This window comes from Cervus elaphus, chromosome 21, assembly GCF_910594005.1.
Source record: "Cervus elaphus chromosome 21, mCerEla1.1, whole genome shotgun sequence".
NCBI classification, from domain to species: domain Eukaryota; kingdom Metazoa; phylum Chordata; class Mammalia; order Artiodactyla; family Cervidae; genus Cervus; species Cervus elaphus.
Window position 1 is genome coordinate 25,762,875 of NC_057835.1, and position 22,972 is coordinate 25,785,846.

General features: G+C 44.3%; 1 protein-coding gene across 3 annotated transcripts; it reads right to left on the minus strand.

The window, feature by feature from the left end:
* On the minus strand, window positions 1-18,444 carry LYPLA1 (lysophospholipase 1). 3 transcript variants are annotated; one of them, XM_043879099.1, is made up of 10 exons: window positions 17,964-18,097; window positions 17,163-17,270; window positions 16,945-16,976; window positions 11,723-11,788; window positions 10,179-10,226; window positions 7,540-7,610; window positions 6,491-6,564; window positions 4,449-4,550; window positions 3,356-3,532; window positions 1-1,781 (listed from the first exon to the last, which is right to left on the minus strand). In XM_043879099.1, the coding sequence occupies exons 5-10, from the start codon at window positions 10,217-10,219 to the stop codon at window positions 1,728-1,730; spliced, it is 519 nt and encodes a 172-aa protein (XP_043735034.1). In that variant the 5' UTR covers window positions 10,220-10,226; window positions 11,723-11,788; window positions 16,945-16,976; window positions 17,163-17,270; window positions 17,964-18,097; the 3' UTR covers window positions 1-1,727. The 3 variants fall into 3 exon arrangements, with proteins under 3 accessions (XP_043735034.1, XP_043735032.1, XP_043735033.1); XM_043879097.1 differs by lacking the exon at window positions 17,163-17,270 and having other exon boundaries at window positions 17,964-18,439; XM_043879098.1 differs by lacking the exons at window positions 4,449-4,550; window positions 17,163-17,270 and having other exon boundaries at window positions 17,964-18,444.
* Window positions 18,445-22,972: the final 4,528 nt, after the last annotated feature.

A 22,972-nucleotide genomic window follows, 5' to 3' on the forward strand; every position in this document is an offset into this window, starting at 1 on the left:
TCACAGCAAAGTCAGAATTCAATTTTATTTCACATTGATAGAAACCGTGAAAAAGATTTACATTTTCCCATATTACAGCACAGCATTTCAACGGAATATTTCTTGCCATAAGTTAGATCTTGCTGATTTGTGTCAGTGAAACAAGTTTATATTCTTTAAGGTAAAGCAAGATGACTTAGTAAATGATTGTTTAAAAACTGTGAATCCAGACATAAACATATGGCTTCATTATTCACATGCTCTATATAGTCCATACCAAGCCATTTCCATCATCAAATAGCACCCATTTATGAAGATGCCATCTTAACACTGTCCTAGTCAGCTTGAATACAGCAGAAAAATGAACACCAGTTTAGAAATGTCAAGTGTACATTTTTGCTATGTATTAAACTGTGGTAACTACACCATATGTATTGAGTTCTGACTAACTTTTGTTACCCATAAATTTATCTTCAAGTAATTTTAACTGATAATTTGAAAAATCTAATTATTTAAAATCAAATAATTGCTATTTTTACATTTGCACAAAAGCTAACTTAAAAAGATCATTTGACTACAGTGAAAATTTTAAATGAGTCTGTTGGCAGAGAAGAGTAAAGCAAAATTTTTGAAAGGATTGTTCATTTCCTACAGCAGTTGGTTTCAAACATATGTGCAGAATAAGTAAATTCTATGCTATGAGGAGAATCACCTTAGAGCAAATCATCTTAGAGATTACAGTTTTTAAGATCAGTTTTAAATATTCCAGAACATACTAGAATATGAACTAACTATTCTTTCAGTTAATTACAGGAAAATACAGCCAAAGAATTATTTTCATTACCTGCACTGAAGATTCTAGTAACTCTGCAGGTCCAAAATGTGGACTAAACTCCAGTTTAGGAAGTAGTGTACAAACTCTGAAGGGATGTCAGGTTTCTTTCTATAACTATCAATACATTTTTACTCCATCACGTCTGTGATTCAGAATGTCAAATTACAGCATATATTGACTGCGGGTGTCTATGGCAAGGAGGCAATATTTGGTCTGTTATGAAGGATAAAAAGAAGAAAGAACATATTTCTAGAGAGGAAAAAAGAATATTAAATACAATAGAAATTATATTCAGCAAAGAAAAACCTGGTCCCCAAAATAAAAGGGCCATTAATTCAAGAGAGCAATATTACTCTTTATGGACACTTAGAAGCATTATCCCTCTTATAAGGAATAATGTAATAACACCTCATTCTTAATATGTATTATAATCATTAAGTATATACGAACACATATATAAAAATATGGATACTGCATGGTGACTATGTAATTTGGGAATATGTCCATAGTCTTTAAGTCACAGCACGTTTAAACCCTTTATGTCTTAACTGCTCATTTACACCTGAACAAGTTTTCATTAAGCATACTAGTAATTTTCAAGTGATGTAGTAAAAAAAAAGTCTGGTTGCAGTATTTTATGATTTTGCTGAATTACTTTTGGGAGAAGAAGCTGGCTGCTTCACCTATTTTAATACTAGTGTATCCTGGATCATATCATATAAATACATATAGAGAAATGTCAAAGATCATACATTTCCCACGAGGAGATTTATTTAGTCTGTGTCATTGGTGTGTATTTGCAAAACGTTTTAACACTGCAAACATTAGAGGTTTCAAGGCCGGGCACAGGAAGAAGTGTGTGCTCCACTGGACAATGCTGGTGTGCACTTCTACACAAGGCCTCTTGGCGGCGTCAGTCAATGGGAGGTAGGAGCTTATCAATGAACTGCTTGATGTCCATCATTTCCTGTTTGGAATAAAGAGGTCTGATAAGCAGTTTCACAAATCAGAAATGAAATCCCCACTAAATTCCGCTAACTGAATCCACAGTATGCACAGAGAAGGTGAAACCACAGTTTTACTATAATTACATAAAAAGTGGTGACAGAGAAATGAAGCACCAACAGAAATTTAGGAACACTTCCTACGATGATAGTGATGATTGTATTAATACATTCAATGACTGCTCTCGTGTTATGAAGTCCCAGGTATGCACTTTTCCCCACTGGGGGTGGAGGCGGGGAAGGGGGTTGAGAAGTGACAATAACCACATGCAGAAGACATGGTACGCACACACAGCTACTGTCAACTCAGCGTCAGTGCCCAGCTTCTAACACACCCCCACTAAAACGATGATGTTATACCAGCAGCACCACACACTGTGCCTTCATGAGGACTCACACACAACTAGCCACCCGAAGGAGGGAGGGCAGGTGCCCAAGATAGGCCTGGAGAGCCGTGGAAGCGAGCCCATCCCCGAGGACATGGCTCCATGCCTCCTGCATGTGGGTCCGCCTTATCGCTGCCCCAGAACAGGCTCCCTGCTGTTACCCCTGGTGTCTGACCTCACAGATTCACACCCCAGCACGCAGAGACCCTTCATCCGTATCACCTCCAGCCTATTGTACATCCTCTGTGGTCCCAAAGGTCCCTGCAACACCACCTCCTCCATCCCCACCGCCTCTCACTTTCTGCCCCAAGCTGTCCATCCACTGTCCTCCCATTGGGTACATAGGTCCCCTCCACACAAACACGGGGCCCAGGTGCACCCCCGAGCCCTCGGTGTGCTGACCCAGAGGCACTGAGTTTGGGGTCCTGGCTTGGGTGTGTGTCTGCTAAGCTCGGGTCACCTGTGACGGGATGCCTGCTATGAGGACCACCGGTTAGCCCCTCCCTCCTGGGATCTGGTTGCCAGCCTTTCCGAACTTGATACGTCATCAGGGTTTCAACTGCCTTCTCAGTTACACCTAGAGTCCTAGGTCCCCCGACCTTCTGGATAAACCTTACTACTTGCCTTCTCTGCCCTTAAAGCAAATGATTTAGCCGGGCCGACAGGTGCAAAAAATGTTAACTTGGACTGCCTTGGTGCTGAACGGTCAGTTTTTAGTCTCGGCCTTTTAGAGCCTCTGAACCTATCCTGACGTCCTTCATTCTTAATAAGCAATCACCCTTCTCAGCTTTTCAGAGAACTTTTAAAAAATTTCTAATGTAACATACATCACAGTCTGCTCACTATATAGTCATTTGGATATATACCCTTCTCCCCTATTAAAAATTCTCATTTGAGTTAATCTACTTTAGATTTTAATAAAGGAATGTTTTTTGTCCTTGAATTACAATGTTTGCAGGTGGGAAGTTGATGAATGTCTGTTGAATTAAATGAAATAAACTTTGATATAAGTCCTACTAACCTATGGTTCAATGTGAATTCATTCATTAACTTCTTTAAATCCCCAAGGAGTCAGAAGTTATTTATCCTAAAAATATCACATGCAAAAAGTTGCAGAGGTATGCCTGTCATCACTGCTTCCTATCGTTTACCTGCTGACATGAACTGTGCATCATGCCTGCGTAGGTTCTGAAGGTCACATTGGCTGGATTCACCAATGTCTTCAGCTTCTCAGCAGTGAGAGAACCGAACATCAGGGGGACTAGAGGATCCAGGTCCCCATGGCACTGAAGAATAGAAATGTCTCTGTTCACGCCACCAATAGGGCCCTGCAGACAACACGACAAAACCGCGTTATTCACTCAAAGGGGTGGCGCGCTGTGCCAGGGGCATACAACCAGAGACAGGCTTGTATCATACAAGTTCTTACATCACAGGTGACATCTGGCCACAGAAATGAAGCTCCCTCCATCCCTGTGTCCTCCACCTCTTCATTTAAAGGACATAGGATCACCCTGCTTGTATTAAATGTTTTCCTAATGAATCAGTTCCTCAAAGCACATTGTATCCGAATCATACATCCAGTGTCTGGACTCGGTATGTTTTAGCTCAATCATGTTCTCAGCTCTTACTTGATTTAAATAAGAAGGTTAATAAACAACACTTACTATGTGCAAGACACAAAAGAGTTACTATATTAGTGACAAGGAGAAAAAAAAACACTAGATTTAAAGATGAATTTGAAAATGTCCTTATCCCTTGGGTGTACTATGTGTTGCTTTACATGGTCGAGTATTTAAAAATTACATTCTGTGGCAAAATTGTGCTATCAAGCAGTGAGCATCCTGAGCATTCCAAAAACATTTTTTTTTTTCAAAAACATTATTTCTATGTATTAAAAATAGCCCTAATTTTTAATATAAATCTTACAGTGTACCAAAGACATCAAATATAGACTTCATGACAGCAGGGACTTCTTTCTTTCTTGTTTTAAGGACTCACTCATTTCTTCCATTTCCTGCAACCCACAGTAAAGGCAGTGTAGTGTGCAAATAAAGTCTGAATAAATACATCACAAAGTAAACAGATACTTTCTGTACTTTCAGCTCAATTTGTTGTGAACCTAAAACCGCCCTAAAAATGTAAGTTTATTGCTACTGATAGTAAGCTAACATGAGGCTGTTCCCAACAATATCTGCCATCTCAGAGCCCAGCGCCGCCCCGCTGCACGCGTGCGCCAGGCACCTGTGGAAACGAAGCCCGCAGTGGCAGCCAGCAGCTCAGAGCGGTGACCCCGGCCAGCTTCTGCTGTGTGGTCAGAGCCGTGTACAGAGATAAAGCTCCTCCCTGGAGAGACAACAGGCGGAATCAGTGGGACGGGTCTGCTGCCAAGAGCAGGGGAAGGGATTCTTGTTGTCAATACAGTCTGTTAGAAAAACAGTCACACTGGATGGCTGACATCTAATGAAATTAGGCAAACTGGTAGAAACACACACACACCCCAGCAGCAAGTCCTCCAGGACTTGACTCTCCACCCTGAAGACAGTCATGAGACCCCAGTGATGCCCCAACCAGCCAAGACGCAGTTTGAAGAGCAGAGTTCACGGCTGCCCTGACAATGCCTGAGCGGTAGTCCAAATTTATAGTCACTACCCTCTTTGCAAAGTCTCACGTAGAAAATCAAATCTGGTCTTAAACTGGTATTACTTTCCAAAACAAGAAAACAGGATGATAAGGGCTCTCTGGGGAGGACACCTCGGGAGCACTGGCCGGCAGCTCACAACGCCCCCCACCCCCCGCCTAGGCCTGGAGCCTGCGTTCACTCTGGCCCACAGCTTCCAGGGCCACACGAAGACGTGAGAGCCTTTCTCATCTGAGAAATTCACGCTCTGTGTGGCTGGAACCGTAACATACAAGCTCAAGAATGGGAAAAGCGAGAGAAAGCACAGGCCAGCCACAGATGGCGAGGCAAGTGAGGCTGACGGCAGAGAGGCAGATGCGGGGTGGGGGGGCTACCCGAGTCCGAGCTGCCTCCGGGCGCCTGGCTTCATTCTCATCACTGGCTTCTGGGATGTGACCCCAGACTTGTAACTTACTCTTTCTTGCCTAAGGTGTTAGGATCTCGTTTCTGTCTGCTCTAACCAACGGATCTCATCGACAGACTTCTGAACCAAGCGTTCACCCTATAACTACATTTATGTCACAGGGCGTGCAGTGCAATGTACATTACCCGTGACTTCCAACAAACACCACATCAGCAGCACGTCTTTTTACTGTATCATATCAACAACCTGCATTTCCACGGAATTCTAACTTCTAAATGATTCCAGAGTTCCGACACTGCCCTAATTCAGGTCGTCTGGACACTAAATTGTTGCCTTGAAGGATTTACAGATTGGCAGTGAGGGCGGTTTGGGGAATGGGGTGTGACATGGCAAACAGGTGATGAGCTGAAATTAAGATGTAAATGTGAGTATGTCGTAACTGTAGAAAAAGTACCGCAGGTGGGAGAAAAAGTACAGGAAGAGAAGAAAGATGCCAAAAGTAAACATCATACACTTTTACCTAAAACCTGTTCTGCATGACAAGAAAGAAGAGGACAGAATGACATCACCAAGACTGACATTGCTCCCCTCGCCAGAACCATCTACTCCAGAACGGGAACCTCAGAGGGATCCTCGAACACACGGTGCAGCTAAGCACCCCCGCCCTTGGGAAAAGCACAGACGCAGCGGTGGTCAGCAAGCGGCCGGCGCAGCCCCCCGACTGGGGTCCCCTTGTTGGGGCCCCTACCCTGATCCCGCCTGACTGGGATTCCAGGGGGTCTGTGGGGCTCGACCACTGAGAATTTGTATGAAAAAAAAGGAAGGAATTTTCTCTTCTTTGACCTTATTTCCCGTCGGTCATCTCCTGGGACAGGGCCTCATACCTGTGTTTCAGCCGTTTTATCCAGAGGGGCACACACTGTTGACTGAGATACAGCTGCGTGTGCGCTGTGGTTACTCGAGAAAAATATATTCCAGGCTCCAATTGATTTCCTTAATAAACTGACTTTCAAGTCGTAATCTATGGAGTGAAGCCTATCACTGAGAGAGAAAACTAGAAAAGGAGACGAGCAGGGCATATGCTCTAATCATTCTTCCCAGTCCATCCAAACTTAATTCAGCATTAAAGGTAAGGAGTACATCACATTCTGTAACATCTCTAAAAACAGGACTCCCATAAAAAAAGGATCAAGACTTCTAGACAAATACACTGATGAAACACCACCCAAACTTTTATCTTACCTGAGAAAATCCTCCCAAAATAATTCTGTTAGAAGGAATGCCGTTCTTCACCTCTTGATCTATCAAAGCTTTTACTAAAAATAACATAAAAAATAAAATCACCAAAAATTAAGTCACCAATACTTTCAAAAATAAGTCCACTGATGTGCTTTTCCATTATTAATTTTTTCCTATTTAAATTGTATCAGTGTATTAAAGGTCAAAACAAGTGAAAAACTTGAAGCACTCTCTTAAAACACAAAATTAGAATGTATTTTCAAGAACTCAATTTTGTAGACACTGCTTAAACTGTTATTTGTTACATGATTTGTAAAGCAGTTTTTTCTTTCATCAATGTAGAGAGATATGAATATTCCTTTATCTACGGTCTATTCTGCTCATATACATTCTATAGTTTTTTCTCTCCAATGAACCCCAGGCATTTGTACCTAAAAGATGTTATTTTAAAATCATAGTTAAGTACTTTACGTGGGTCGTGATTTACAGTGCTTGTATAATTTACCTTATTATTTAAAAACCCCAAACACAGGTATTAATTTTCCCTATAGCCAGTAAATAATGTGGGGGTGGGGGGGCAGGGGTGGTGGGAAACAGATGAATTCTTTTGTTTCCGTAAAATATTTCAACACATATCACTAACTACATTACTCAGTAACTCCCTATAATTCCATTTTTCTTTATAATACTATGAGAATAACTGCACCTTTTTACAAATTTACCTCCTTTCACTTTTGATATGTATATAAGAGTTTCACCTTTTTAAGATGAAAATTTCCAAATTTAACTGGCCACAAGTATGAGATACTCTGTGACTTTCTCCATTTGCCTGCATCAATGAAAGCAAATGATGTATCTGACAGCACTCAAGTTTGATAAAACACCATCCCCCCCCATCCACCTCATCTTCATGGACCGTAATTAACAGTCAAACAAGGTAAGAGTGACCAGAAAAGAATGGCATAGTGCCACCACCTGAGTTTAGACAGTTGCATAGTTTTCATCAACAAAAATACAACAACCAAATCTACTATAAAACTTTCCTTACTTACCATTTTCTGCTGCCTGTTTAATTCCAGTTTCATCCTCCAGTGAATCTGGCGAAAGCCCAATAATGTCAAACCTGGAAAACAAAGCAAAGTCCTAAAAGAATTGTTTGATTCTAAGAATATATACCTTTGATAAGAAGAGGGTAACTTCAGAGAAAAAAGGCTAACCAGAAATATTCTCTAGAGCTTTAAATTCAAACTAAACTGTTTCTGGGCTTCCCAGATAGCTCAGATGGTAAAGAATCCACTTGCCAATGCAGGAGACACAGGAGACATGGGTTTGATCCCTGGATCAGGAGGATCCCCTCAAGAAAGGCATGGCACCCCACTCCAGCATTCTTGCCTGGAGAATTCCAAGGACAGCGGAGCCTGGTGGGCTACAGTCCATGGAGTCACAAAGAGTCAGATACAACTTAGCGACTAAATGACAACAACTGTCTCTGCAGGCCGAACAGTCAACTTAAATGTGTGAATCTGACATCCTGTGAGTTCCTTTTGCACTAAGTAGACGCAGATTCTATTAGAAAATCAGAGTCACATTATTTAAAGTTAGAACCTGCAGAATGACCTAGTCCAACCTGACACCTGGGGGAGGAATCTTCAGCCCTTGAGACACCCGAATAGATACCATCTCCTCACTTCCCTCCTAGTCATCTTAAGTCCCCTGGCTGGAAAGCCCTGCACCAGCGTGGCACCTCGCGTGCAAGGCCCGCACCTGCTGCACAAGGCCCTTGGGCCACCTGCATCATAGTCTGGAGAGCCTGTCACCACTCGACCCTGAATCTGGGTCTGCCCCGCTATCCACTATGTGTTCAGATGTGCTCAGACTACGGTCAGGAGCAACGTGAGGTGGAAGTCTTGGTGCCAGACAGGGATTCTGTCAGAGAGGGAAGACAGAAGAACCAGAAGCCACTGTAGCCAGGAACCAGTGAGAGTCGCCAAGGAATCTCCCACAGACACGGATGAACGTTCAGGTGGGTTAGAGGCGGTGGGACAAGCAGAGGATAAGGTGGCAACACGCTGGAGTCCCCACGACGTCTTGACGGGGTGTGGAGACGGGGGAGCAAAGCAGCAGGAACAAGTGTGCCTGCTGCTCAGGTCTGGGCCAAGTGCCTTCGGAGATGGGGCGGCTCCAGGTGGCAGGGCCCAGGGGAGGTGTGGGTGCCTGGGGCTAGAGAGGCGAAGGTCAGCGGGAAGAGAGGAGTCCTGGAAGCGACAGCCACTCAAGGCTGTGAACGGGCCAGGGACATCGGATCCCCGACTCACCGGAACGGCAAGACGTCGGCAGGAGCTGGAGGAAAAAGGAAAACAGGACCCGGGGGTCGGAGTCGTCATTTCTGAGCAGACCCGGGGGACCCAAGGGCAGGGATCTCAGAGCAGCAGGAACAACGCGTGGCCTGGACGCAGCCCAGAGAACAAAGGAGCGACTGTGAAGCACACGGGGAACGCCTGGCACCCTGAAGACCCCCAGAGGGCTCATCAGGAAGTGGTCTCCCTGCACACCCGCCAGCCTGCCAGGAAGCCAAGGCGGGAGGTGGACGCCCCGTCTGGTCACGGCAGTCAGCAAAGGTGTGTCGAGCGGTGAGAGAGACTCTGCGGCATTTCTACCCACCCATTCCCTCCTCTTTCTCTACCTGCTGCCGCAGCTCCTTAAGTGTACCCCTGAATCTAAAACATGAGAACCAAGACAGTGAAATAAAGGCTACATTTCATTTAGAACTTTGCAACTTAAAGACCGTTCATTAAAAATTGCTGTATGCAAATGGCAACCCACTCCAGTATTCCTGCCTGGAGAATCCCATGGATGGAGGAGCCTGGTGGGCTACAGTCCAAGGGGTCGCAAAGAGTCGGATATGACTGAGCAACTTCACTTTCACTTTCTACCCTCAGCTGAGAAGACTTTCAGCTCTTGTGTTTGCTATTGATTGTTTTCTTGAGTTCTCAAAGACCTGTGACCATATTTTTTTTAAAGTTGCCAGTTTTCTAATTGCATCATTTTACACACTGTTGTCTAACAATATGTGGTAATTAGAATGCCTTAATTATTTTGAGCAGCCATTGCCTGTATTTTCTTAGCACCTCCTTGGTTTTCTTATGTGAACTTACCTGACAGGGAAATGCAGCTTTTTTGTTTGCCCTCTCTGCATACTGGACCGTCTGAGTCAGTGTTCTCACTAATCCCTGATGGTCTCTGTTCTACCAGACTCAGTAGTTACGTGCTTCAGGAATTTTTCGGTAGAATTGGTCCTATTAGGAGACTTTTGGTATCACATTTGTTATCTTAAAAGCTGGTCCCTTCGCTGAGGCTCTTAATTTTTTGAAAACTTGATTCTATTTCAGCTGAAAATTGGCAAGGCTATCTAAAAAATTGAGGGAAGCCATTTAAGAAATTGAAAAGTAATTGCAAACAACATTGGGTAGTTGTGACTTTCAGTTCTCTATCAGTTGAATTTTTGTGCTCTTTTCCCTGTGTACGTGGTGGTTCTATTTTTCTCCAATAAAACTTTTTATTTAAAAAAAAAAAATTGCTGTATGCAAAAGCACTTCTGATTAAAACAAAACAAAAACTTACAAAAAAAAAAAAAAACAACACCCTAAGTATAAGTAAAAAGTTCTTAGTAAATAAGTGAAGTCTTACTTACCATGATGGCATGGCCATGTTCATATTTAATGTTACAGGCATAACCGGCCTACATGGGGAAGAAAAAAGAAAATCAAGAATAATACACCGAAGCACAGAACCTAGTCAACATCATCTGTTGCAGATAATTACTTGAGGCTCACACAACATCGAGTGTGCAGTTTTAAACAGACGATCCGTTTAGCTGCACGCACACCAGTATAACTCTGTGCTCCACTCTCTCCAAATGGTTCTTGAGACAAGAGCGGCCACTGGGATGGACTAAAGTTGGCAAGCAAATATCTTTCTTTATCAACACCTTTACTCGATACTTTCAGACCAGACGTGAGAAAGAAAACAGTGACCAACATGGCTGGAAATGTCTGAGACTGGCTAAGGGGTGAGGGATGCAAGCAATTTACTGCACAGAAAAGGTGACGTCGATTCCCATAGGCTCCAATGACATGTGTGCTGATTTTCTAGTTCTTACCTGCTTACAAGACCTCTAAATAAATAAGGGAAACATAAGCTTTGCCTGAGTGTCCATTATACCCAACTCAATTCTGTGCTGACAATGTTGGACCACCCGCCCACAGCCAGGTACCAAAGGAGAGAAGAGATTCACTCTAACTGCATCCCACCACCATCCTCCTTACTGGAGAAACAAGTCCACCTTAGATGTCACAGAGTCTTAGCAAAATTTCCTTGAGGACATAAACTTGCTTCCCTAGGTTCAAAGATAGGTTTACACCAAATTCAGTCTGGGGTCCAATAACAACAGAGCAGAAATTCCAGCAGCATCAAGAATTCTGTCTCTGGCCTGAATCATTAATAAGCACAATGCAACTCTGGCCACAGTCTGTGGCTGTCGCCGACAACAGTTAAGATGAAGCCTAAACTACAGGAAAAGAAGAGGAGGGAACCTTTTCTTACTTAGTCTCAGATATTCTTCCTCTTTCGTATTTATTGACTCTGCTGCTAGGACCACTTCCGAGGCTGAACTACTGACCGGTCAGCACGCGTATCATCCCACTAGCTTCTCCACGGCTACCACTCCTCAGCACCCTCTGATCTAAGGCCTGCTCATCTCGGGGACTTTCTGAATTTGCTCAAAACTTACTAATATCTTTTGGACACCTACAAACATTTTCAGGATTCAAAGCCAAATCTAACAGACTCCAAAGTCTGTATTCTCTCTGTGCTGCATCATACTGTCTCTAATTGACGGAATTTGGAAGGGTTTTCAAGGCAGTCACAAATCTGACAGGTAAATCCCCCTCAGAGACAGCTCATGGATCTCCTCAGAGCTTAACAGGTATCTGTGTATCTACAGGAATTTTTCTGGCTGTGAGTTCAATCAGTCTCTAAGGGAGCATTATTTTAAATTTTGCAATTAAAAAAAGGAAGAAAAATTCAAGGTAAACAGGTCACATTTATGTTTTAAAGAACTTACTAATCTTTAGTTTGAAACTGAACATATACAAATGCTTTTCTGGAAAAGTAAAGCTATCATGATGCTTCCTCTCTGGACTCCGAATCGCAAGCTTGAAAACTGGAAACACTTACGCATGTGGGCAGATGTACTTGATGTGGGCGCTTCTGATCCCGGCGAAGGCTTCTGCCCATCCATGCCTGGAGGAGAAGTAACGCCATTAGATACTGTTTTACAGTCCAGTTAGTTAGTAACAGAATAAATACTTACATTTGTAAGGATAAATTTTAACCCCTTAAAAATCATTGCCAACCTAGAAATAACCCAAAGCATATGATTTCAGCTTTACCATGAGAAAATCTCTCATGGTTCCTAGAGAGCAGTGTTTTCTCTTTCATATACTTCACTGGGCTTTCAAATCTACAAAAGTGTATTTTTTAAAACTCTATAATCTTCCAACCAAGTGCCTAACAAAATAGCCAAGACAGATGATATAATTCATTTTATACGAAGAAAAAACCCTCAGAGGGGTAAAGCAACTGTCTGCTATCTCTCTTTTGCTACTATACCATCAACTTTAACATTCGCTCCTTGTGCAAATGTGGACATATGTATGTTCAAAATGGAGTAAGAGGAAAACTAGAAAAATATAAATGTCATCAAAATCCTTCCAGCCAGAAATAAACAGTTAATCTTTTTACATATTTTCTTCCAAGTTCTGCATGCTATCACTGGAGAGGTAAACACAGATTTAATAAGAATGGGGTCACACTACAAACGCACAGCTCCCTGCTTGCTTACATTTGACGTTACCTCTAGTACTTTCTACATGTTACCTCTGTGTGCGTGCTCAGTAGCTTAGGTCATGTTCAACTCTTTGTCACCCTATGGACTGTGGCCTGCCAGGCTCCTCCGTCTATGGGATTCTCCAGGCAAAAACACTGGAGTGGGTTGCCATGCCCTCCTCCAGGGGATCTTCCCGACCCAGGGATTGAGCCTGCGGCTCCTGCATTGCAGGCGGATTCTTTACCACTGAGCCACCAGGGAAGCCCTGTTTCCTCTGCTAAAGGGTAAAATAAAAGTAACTTAAGCCTTTTTTTGGATAAAATAGTTTTGAAATAAACGTTAACTGCTTTTCTGTTAACTACTTCTCTATTTTAATCCACCTTCCCCAAAAGTGTTAAGGACAAAGAAACCTCACAGGAAGGGCCAACACAGACAGGACTGAAAACGATACTGTAGACTGCCAGTGAATACACACAGAATGAAGGAATTTTTTAGAAGATCACTATTTGGCAGCCATCACAGTAACAGATCCAGACAGCAATCATTAATGGATGCTAAATCCAGAGGTGAAAAATGGATGAGAAACAGACATTTTCATGAAATCAAAGCATCTCCCCATAAAATACTTTTTAAGTGCAATTATACTAATTTTACTCTGGAGACACTTGGTAGACATTATCTTAACCAGGTAGTGAAACATAAAATCATCATCAGAGGCACAAAAATCAACCCAGTGTGGGCCCGGGACCCGCATGGCACCCTCTGTGGTGTCCCTACCAAAAGCGAAAAGTCACATAAGCCAGACTGAGGGCCACCCCACCCAGGAACTGATCTGTCGGGCAGAAGGGTCCAGGTCACCAAAGCTAAGAAGATGGACCAATCCAGACTGAAGAAGCCTTGGGAGATGCGACAGCTCAACCTGACCAGCTCACTTGTGCTCTGGACCCACAAAGGACACTGCTGGTCAGAGCAGGGGGATGCGACTGTGCACAGTGGGTTTGACGGGAGCTTTGGGTCAACATGAATGGCCTGACTGATGGGTATGCTGTGCTTACAAAATGGCCTGACTGATGAGCACGCTGTGGCCACATGGCCGTGCCTTCTGCTTACAAAACGTACTGCAGCTCTGTGGGGTAACGTGACAACAGGCCTGAAACTTTATTCTTGAATGTGTGAGAAATGTTAACAAGTGGGTAATCTGAGTGAAGGGCAAAAGGACCTCTAAATACCACTTCTGTAACTTTTATGTAAATGTGAAGTTATTTTAATAGAAGCAGCTAAAATTTTACATAAAGACAATGACGGAATGTAATCTGTTAAGTGATTCTATGAGTCCACATGACAGAAGTGAGGAGGGTCAAGCCAAAACCACCAGGGGAGTGGCAGTTAGAGAACCACGTCACAGTAACACCAGCCTCCAGTGAGAATCACCCACGGACGGTAAAAGCCCTGGGTGAAAGTCCATTGTATGATTTGCATCGTCTAAAAGCACCTCCCCACGACTTGAGCTTACCGCGCAGGGAAAACACGGCGGCAGAGAAGCCCCAAAGGAAGAGACCACCTTCACCGACTGAACCGGGGTGGCATCAGTAACAGGACAGAGGACCCCATCTGGCTCCCAACGTGAGGCAATGAACGGGACTGAACCTCCATGTGAGGAAGTGCCAAACAAACCTAAACGAGGGACCAGCCCCATCCGTGCAGAAAGGTAAACATCCTGAGCACCACAGGAGCAGAGGGCCTGTCCCAGATTAAAGGAGATTCAAGCGCTGCAGCTGCTCAGGGCAGCGCGGCAGAGACTGAAGGGCAAGCGGAGAGGATTACTACAAAAGACATTACCGGGGCAGCTGCCAAGGTCTGTTAGGTAACAGGGTAGACCGATAACAACATTAAACAAGTGCTAAACTTCCTGAATCAGATACTGTTCTGTGGTTATACAGGAGACTCTGCTCGTGCTTAGGAGGTTAAGTGCTAAAGTTGGGAAGTAAAGAATCATGGTACTGGCAACTTTTCCAAGTTTAGGCAAACACAGTAACATGTTAGATAGAGATCAGTGAATCTCAGTAGAAGGAATCGAGCAATCTGTTTTATTCTAGCATATGCTCAGTCACTCAGTCGTGTCCAACTCTTTGCTGGCCCTATGGACTGGAGTCCACTAGGCTCGTCTCTCCATGGGATTATCCCAGCAAGCGTACTAGAGTGGATAACCATTTCCTCCCGCAGGGAATCTTTCTGACCAGGGATCGAACCCTCGTCTCCTCTCCTGGCAGGTGGAGTCAGGAATCACTGACTCCTGAGTCACCACTGAGTCACTCAGTTACCACTGAGTCACCTAGGAAGCCCCTTTATTCTTGCAACTCTTCTATACCTTTGAGAGTATTTAAAAAAAATTTTTTTTAAATACTCTCAAAAGTATGTATCTTTTGGGTTGTAGGATTTCAACTGATTTCATTCTCTTCTCAAATATATTTGCATCTGAATTTTTTTTTATAAGACAAATGTAACACTCCCATAATCATAACAAAAGCTATTTTTATTTTGGAAGGAAAACTGATGTCAGGCAATATAGTGTGGACTAACACATTTTATTATACAGGTTATGCAGAGGAACACGTAGTCAGATGTGTTTCTTGCAGAAGTTTTCAGAGCTTTAAGCATGCGAGTGCCCAGACAGTAAAGCTTCAAAAGGAGAATAAGCCATATCATACTCCCTAGACAATAAGATAAAATCTAAGGGGCACCACTGAAAAAAATCTTTTTATATTAAAAAAAAAATCACCACCACAATAAACAGATATAAGATGAATACCAATCTCAGAAACATAAAAATGTGGGGAAAATTACATATGGGAATTGAGAAAATATGAAATTACACAGGGTCTCCCAATCTCATTTGGCCACCAAACACTTTTCATGAGGAATCTACAGGACACAGACTGCTAGACCCAAGTTAAGACAGCACACCTTGGCTGGCCCTGCAAAAAAGAACCTTAACCAAAAAAAAACCTGCCCATTTTTATAGCAACAAACTGAATCGCTTAATCCTTTTCACCCTGCAAGTCAACCTGACAAAAGAACTTCAGTTCTCCAAAACCTATCTTAAACACTGAATTACCATTTGTCAGATCATGCTGAATTTTCTCATGTGTTAATGCAACCAGTTAAATGTCAGCTTTCTTTGGTGCTGACACCAAGAAAGCACTGTCAGAACTGAGACCTCTAATTTTTGTTCTTCAGAACTTTAATTTTTTATATAAACTTCACTCTTAGTCAAGATGTCACAGCTGCTCTCAGCCTTTATAATCTCATGGTGGTCACTTTTGTCACCATCTTACTCTTAACTTCCATCTAAAGAATCTGGCTATACTGGGGTCCACACAGAACCTTCCTCCAAATGAAGCTTTTTTCTCTTGGCCTGATTCTTCAGGCCTCAAAGCTCTTTATTGGGAAAGTTGCAGGGGACCAAGACGCTCCCTGTCAGGTAATAAACCAGGGCTTCTCTAAAAACCTCTGGATTAGATAAATAGATGGATAAATAAATAGGAAAACAAGTCTATCTTCTTCATAGGACTACCTGTTGACCATAAAGTCCTATAACCTTTCCCATAACTCCATGTAAGGCATGGACCTCCACTTGGGAGGCCTAAAAGGATACTAGGAATCAAATCGATTTTAAGACTTAATCTAATTCAAGCCCAGTGCCTCCTTGTAAAGACTCAATAGTGTCTTGGCTCCTTTATCAAAATTTATTTGTTTCACTTTCCCTCCAATTCTGTAATTTTGTAACAATTTTAAAACAACAATTTGACTGACATTTCAAACAGATAATAGTGGATTTAAATTTTAAAAAGCTCTCTGGACGTCGCTGGTGGTCCAGGGGTTAAGACTTTGAGCTCTTAATGCAGGGGGCCAGGGTTTGAGCCCTGGTCAGGGAATTAGATCCTCATACAGCAAGGAAGATCTTGGACACTGCAACAAAGATCCCGGGTCGCCGCAACTAAGACCTGGCGTAGCTCCCCGGCTTCCCCCTAAAAAACCTAAAAAGCTCTTGATACAGAGAAAAGCTGAGTGACAGATAAACCACAGGGCTAAAGCCATGTGCCTGATAAGCCTCCAAACAAATCTTTAAACTGCATCCCCTGCCCTTCAACTGATTTTTGAACAGAACATCTAAACTCTCACTTAGAACACTCACACTGCTAGTATCTCACTTAAAATCCACCAGTTCTTCTCAAGCTGCCCTGAAATTTCACCTGCAGAAAGTTCTCAAGTGCAGACTCTAAAAACATACCTCCCATCTCTGGCATCCAGTACCCATGGCAACTCAAGGAGGAGTTTGCAGTTTTAATATGTTCCAGAAACAGGAGTTGATGCATGACAAATTAAGAGGATGGGGGAAATTGCAGGGGGGCAGGTGGGAATCAAAAAAAAGGATTCTATCTCATGACCGGAGTGTAAGAAATATGACTAGCAGTCTTTTGTATACAATCCTAGAGTTCTTTAACAGTGAATTCTTGCTCGTGTAGGGGTGCATGACCCAGTTCATCAGGGTACTAAGGATGGTACCTACCCTGTGTCTCCCAATCCATGAAGGAAGATCACCTAGAAGAGAGCAATGACTGATTAACACCCCAAGAAACCACCAGAATGTCACAGCCCCCGGCTCTGGTTAAGCTGGATGCCAGGAGTCACAGAACACTGCCTTCAGCAAGTTAATTATCTCCACAGACCTCGCTGAAGCAGCAAAAATACTTAACTTCTTTCTTTGCAGCTCCTCAGATAACTTACGTGGGGTTTTAGCACTTCTAGAGGTTCCAGTTAGACATGCTTCTCGGCAAACGATCACATTCTACAGAACACAGTTGTCTCTTTCAGGTCAGACCGTGAGAGTCTCACCTACACGGTAGAATTTTTCCATCACAAAAAAGGAGCTTCCCAGGGTAAAAGTTTGAGATCCTTACGCACAAGTTTCCTAAGGAGTGGCACCCCTGATCGGAAACGACACTAAACCTTCAAACTCTGAGATGAGGGGGTGTGAGGTGCGAAAATAAAGTCCTGTTCCCGGGGGCTTAAGGCCTCTCCTATCCACAGACAGGCAGAAACCTGCTCCGGAGCTGCCTGGGGCTGGGGCGCCGTCCGCTCACATGCGGGCCTGGGTGTGGGGTGCCGGGCGGGGAGGGGGCAAGGGAAGGTCCCGGGGCCGGGGCGCGGGTGGGAGACTCTGGATGGGGGCGGGAGGCTCAGGATGTGGATGGGGGTTCGGGCTGCAGGTTCAGGATGGGGACAAATGGATCGGGACTGGGGACTCAGGATTGGGGACACGGGGATCAGGGCACGGGCTCAGGATGGGGACACGGGGATCTGGGCAAGGAGCTCAGGATGGGGACACGGGGATCCGGGCCGGGGGCTCAGGATGGGGATGGGGGCTCGAGGGTGGGAAAACAGCCTCCCGCTCGCCGTAACCCCGCGCCCTTCGCACACAGCCGGGCGGGGCGGCGCCCACCACCCCAGCCAGACCGCACCCGACCCCCGGCCCGGCGTCCCGCCCCTTCCCCCCGGCCCGCGGCGCGCGCCCGCGCCCGCACTCACCGCGGCGGTGGCCTTCCGGGCGGCGGGCACGATGGCGGGCAGCGGAGCCGACATGTTATTGCCGCACATACACCGGCTCCAGCGGCCGCGCGTCGGAAGCGGAAGACGGAGCGGGCGCCCGGCCGGGCCCAAGGGCGTGCGAGCGGCGAGTCGGGCCCGCCCACGGGCGCGCGCTCCGGCGCGTGCGCGCCCCCCGGCCCCGCGCCGCCCGCGCCGTCCTCCGGCCCCGCGCGCCCCTGCCGCCCTCCGCGCTGCTCCCCGCGCGTCACAATGTCCGGCAGAGCGGCGCCCGGTTGGCTGCGGCCGAGGGCTGCCTGAGCTGACCGCCGAGCGCGGGCCGCGCATGCTCCATGCGGGTGGCGGGCCTGGTGGGCCCGGGCGCGCGGTCACTGCTGACCCCGGGCATCGGGTCTCTGCCCTGAGAAGGTGGGGACTTGGGGTAGCTTTGGCCGCGTTTCCTTTTGGGGCCGCGCCACCGTTTACTTCGGGCGTCCGCTTCCCTCCTCTAAACTGCAGCTGGAGAGGGAAACGGTTGTCAGCGGGTTTCCACGGTTCACCGATGGGCGGATGTGGAGTTAATACTGATTTAGGCACGTGACCACAGGAGGGGGCCCGATGCTTGTCTACTACCTGGTGGGATCTGGGAGGAGCAGAGATGGGCACACTTAAAGTCAGAATGCCCTGACCTTCGGAAGGTTACGATTGACCACTGGTGAAAAGCCACAACTTGAGAGCTATGGTCCCGTTTTGTTTGCGGGCTCACTGAAGACTGTGTACCCTGGGACACAGCCTCAGAGCGCTGAGGAGCATCTCTGGAATGGGAGGCGTGGGTGAGGTCAGCATCCATACGATTTTGGTTCAACTGTTCAGATGGTCAAGCAGCATTTCTGTAGGTTGCTGGTAGTCCGGAGAAAATACGGTTTTGGTGCTTTTCTGAAGGTGGGAAGATACCAGAGTTTGGGTTCATAAAAATTTTCAGCTGGAACTATCTACTATCTGAAGGCCTGTTTTTAGAGTCTTCTACTGAAACAAGATGCCTCATTCTTTACTGTCTGAGCTACCAGGTAAGTCCCTGGATGCCTAATTCTTGATTTCCACCCTGAACTCCTTTCAGGGGGTATTGAAGGTCAGGGACTGTTGACTTCATTCTTGTAGAACCAAATGACATTGTCTTAATCTAGTCGAGAAATTGAAAGCTATATTGTTGTCTAGATGTTAAGTCAGCCCCATGGACTGTGGCCCACCAGGCACCTCTGTCCATGGGATTCTCCAGGCAAGAATACTGGAGTGGGTTGCCCGTTTCCTCCTCTAGGGAGGAGATCTGGGTCTTCCTGACCCAGAGAGCGAAGTTGTGTGTCCTGCATCGCAGGCAGATTCTTTAACCGAGCCATCTGGGAAGCTCTAAAGGATATGTGCAATCTGTCAAAAGAGTAACAACCAGCCCCAAATGGAGCCAAGCCTTTGTGCCAAGCCGAATCACCACCAAACTGAAACTTACTACCTGAACTTGTCTGAGTTTCAGTCTCTGGCAGGAAGATGTCAGAGTCAGTCTGGAATTTCCTGGTGGGCAGGAGGGAGTTAAAGAGCCTGAAAGGATCCCTTCCATCTCCGCGCCGCCCCCCCCCCCCCCACAAATGAGTTAATCTGCTTCCTCTTGATGAAAGTGAAAGAGGAGAGTGAAAAAGCTGGCTTAAAACTCAACATTCAAAATACTAATATGGCAACCAGTCCCATCACTCCATGGCAAATAGATGGGGAAAAAATGGAAATCGTGGCAGACTTTATTTTTGGGGGCTCCAAAAATCACAGCAGATGATGACTGCAGCCATGAAATTAAGACACTTGCTCCTTGGAAGAAAAACTATGACTAACCTAGACAGCATATTAAAAAGCAGAGACATTACTTTGCCGACAAAGGTTCGTCTGGTCAAAGCTATGGTTTTTCCAATAGTCATGTATGGATGTGAAAGCTGAGCGCCAAAGAACTGATGCTTTTGAACTGTGGTATTGGAGGACTCTTGAGAGTCCCTTGGACTGCAAGGAGATCCAACCAGTCAATCTTAAAGGAAATCAATCCTGAATATTCATTGGAAGGACTGGTGCTGAAGCTGCAACTCCAGTACTTTGGCCATCTGATGCAAAGGGCCAACTCATTGGAAAAGACCCTGATGCTGGGAAAGATTGAAGGCAGGAGGAGAAGGGGACAACAGAGGATGAGATGGTTGGATGAATCACTGACTGGATGGACATGACTTTGAGCAACCTCTGGGAGCTGGTGATGGACAGGGAAGCCTGGCATGCTGCAGTCCATGAGGTTGCAAAGAGTCAGACATGACTGAGCAACTGAACTGAACTCTTGTTTCCCACCTTCTTTCTGCCTGTAAAAGTCCTGTCTGTGCAGCTCCTCAGACCTCCTTTCTACTTGCCATATGGGATGCTGCCCAATTCATGAATGGTTGCATAAAGCCATTAGTTTTTAATTTCAGTTGAAGTTACGTATTTTTTTTTAAAAACTGAAGGACAATTGCTTTACAGTATTACATTGGTTTCTACCAAACATCAACATGAATCAGCCATAGGTTTACCCATGTCCCCTCCCACTTGAATATCCCTCCCACGTCCCCCCCACATCCCAGCCTTCTAGGTTGTTATGGAGCCCCAGTTTGAATTTTGTTTTTAACAGTCCTTAGGGAGTCCAGGGTAAGGAAGATAGTGAGCGACGATCTTAAACAAAAAACCTTCACATTACTCACATGATAGCCAGAATGCTGGAAGTTGAAGGTCTTATTCATACTTTTTTTTTTTTTCATTCATTCTTGTCCTGAATCTGAGTGCTGAGAATTTTGTGGGCTCTCAAAACTCTTAAATTGATGCTTATTATTTTTTTCCTTTATTTTTATTAGTTGGAGGCTAATTACTTTACAATATTGTAGTGGTTTTTGCCATACATTGACATGCATCAGCCATGGATTTACATGTGTTCCCCATCCTGAACATCCCCTCCCACCTCCCTCCCCATTGATGCTGATTAAAAAAAAAAATGGGGTGTGGCTTTTGGGATTTTCATTGAGATGCTCATGAGTCTACAAACCAGTTTGAGGAAATCTGACAACTATAATTTCTGATCTAAGAACTGATTGATATTAATTTTGGTAATGTTGGATTTCAGTCAGTAATGTTTTATACTTTTCATCGTATAGACCTGAATAGTGTGAAAGTTGCTCAGTCGTGTCCAGCTCTTTGCAACCCCATGGACTATACAGTCCATGGAATTCTCCAAGCCAGAATACTGGAGTGGGCAGGCGTTCCCTTCTCTAGAGGATCTTCCCAACCCAGGGATCAAACCCAGGTCTCCCGCATTGCAGGCGGATTCTTTACCAGCTGAGCCACAATGAAAGCACAAGAATACTGGAGTGCATAGCCTATCCCTTCTCCAGGGGATCTTCCTGACCCAGGAATCAAACTGGCGTCTCTTGCATTGCAGACAGATTCTTTACCAGCTCAGCTACCAGGGAAGCCCCATCGGCCTAATTTTTTGTCAGATTTATCCCCCCAAAATCCATATTTCATGCTGGTTTAATTTTTAATGATCATCAAGTGGGATCTTCTTATTTCTCCCACCATGAATCAAACCCTTGCCCCCTGAAGTGGGAGCATGGAGTCTTAACCACCAGACTGCCAGGGAAGTCCCACTTCATTCTTTAATGACTCAGTGGTCACTATTAACCAGGGCTGGAGTCAGGATGAACTTAAATAGTTGCTGAGGTGTTTTCTTATTACAAGGTCTCCTTAATGTGATTTAAACAGCACAACACCCCAAGCATGTGGGAGCTTAATAAACATCCTGCAATGATAATGATGATGATGTAAAACTTCTATAGGCATAAAGATCAATGACTTATGACTTATTCACCACATACCCTTTAATTTTACATTCTTAAAACACAGGTGAGACTCATCAAATTATTTTCGCTTTTATATGCTTGGTCAACATGTTGCTATGGGATAAACTGTAGTCTACAGCTAACCACAAACAATTATTACTTCTACTATTATTAACTGATGTCCACCAATAACATTACATAACCTATACAACCAAAAAGCATCTACTTCCCAGAAGTGCAGCACACTGTTTTATGTTTCCTGTATCTCATTTATTCAATATAAAATTTTTTGATGATAAAAAACAATATTGGAATGAACACTCACCCAGAAGCTTATTATTTAGTGAAAACTATGATTTTTCTAGATAAGGGGGAGATTTGTGCTTCTTTCCGGAGATTAGGACACATTTTGCAACATATTTTGCAATTTTCTTCCCAGAAGTATGAAATTTCTAACAGAAAGATGATGAAATATATTGAACTAAGAAGCCTTAAAGTCAGGAACTAGCTTTTATTTTTTCACTATATTTCTTTCTGTATTTCTAAATAGAGCCTGGTCTTGTATCTTCATACTGTTTTACGAAACTCACATATTTGTATTTCTTTTTTTTTTTTTACTTTATTTTCAATTGAAGGATAACTGCTTTAGAGAATTTTGTTGTTTTCTGCCACATGTCAACATGAATCAGCTACAGGTGTACATATGTCCCCTCCCTCTTGAAAGTATTTGTGCTATTGGCTTTACAAAAGGCTTTTTTTAACTTTTCAAAAGTACTAATTTTTGGAAGATCTCCCTTACCGTGAAATAATCTGGGAACAAAACTTTTGACTTCGTCTGTGTATATTTTTGTAACAAGTTCAGTATCTTGCTCAAATAAAGGAATGAATGCAACTTTTTCTGTATTTTTTTTTTTTTTTTTGCCCCAACACATGCAACCTGTGGGATCTTAGTTCCCTGACCAAAGCTGGAACCCCAGGCCAGCAGTGAAAATTCATAATCTTAGCCACGGAACCGCCAGGGAATTCCCTTTCATTTTTTACACTTGATTTAAAATGACTTCAAAAAGGTTTAGCTAAACATAGAAATAGCTAAACATAGATAAATATAGAAACATAGATAAACAC

Excerpts from the sequence above, each read along its gene's own strand:
- LYPLA1 (XM_043879097.1), bottom strand. The coding sequence starts at position 18,308 with ATGCGCGGCCCGCGCTCGGCGGTCAGCTCAGGCAGCCCTCGGCCGCAG. Across the intron at positions 16,977-17,963 it reads CCCGGAAGGCCACCGCCGCG|GTGATCTTCCTTCATGGATT; the intron begins GTGAGTGCGGGC and ends GCTCTCTTCTAG. Across the intron at positions 10,227-11,722 it reads AAGTACATCTGCCCACATGC|GCCGGTTATGCCTGTAACAT; the intron begins GTAAGTGTTTCC and ends TTCCCCATGTAG.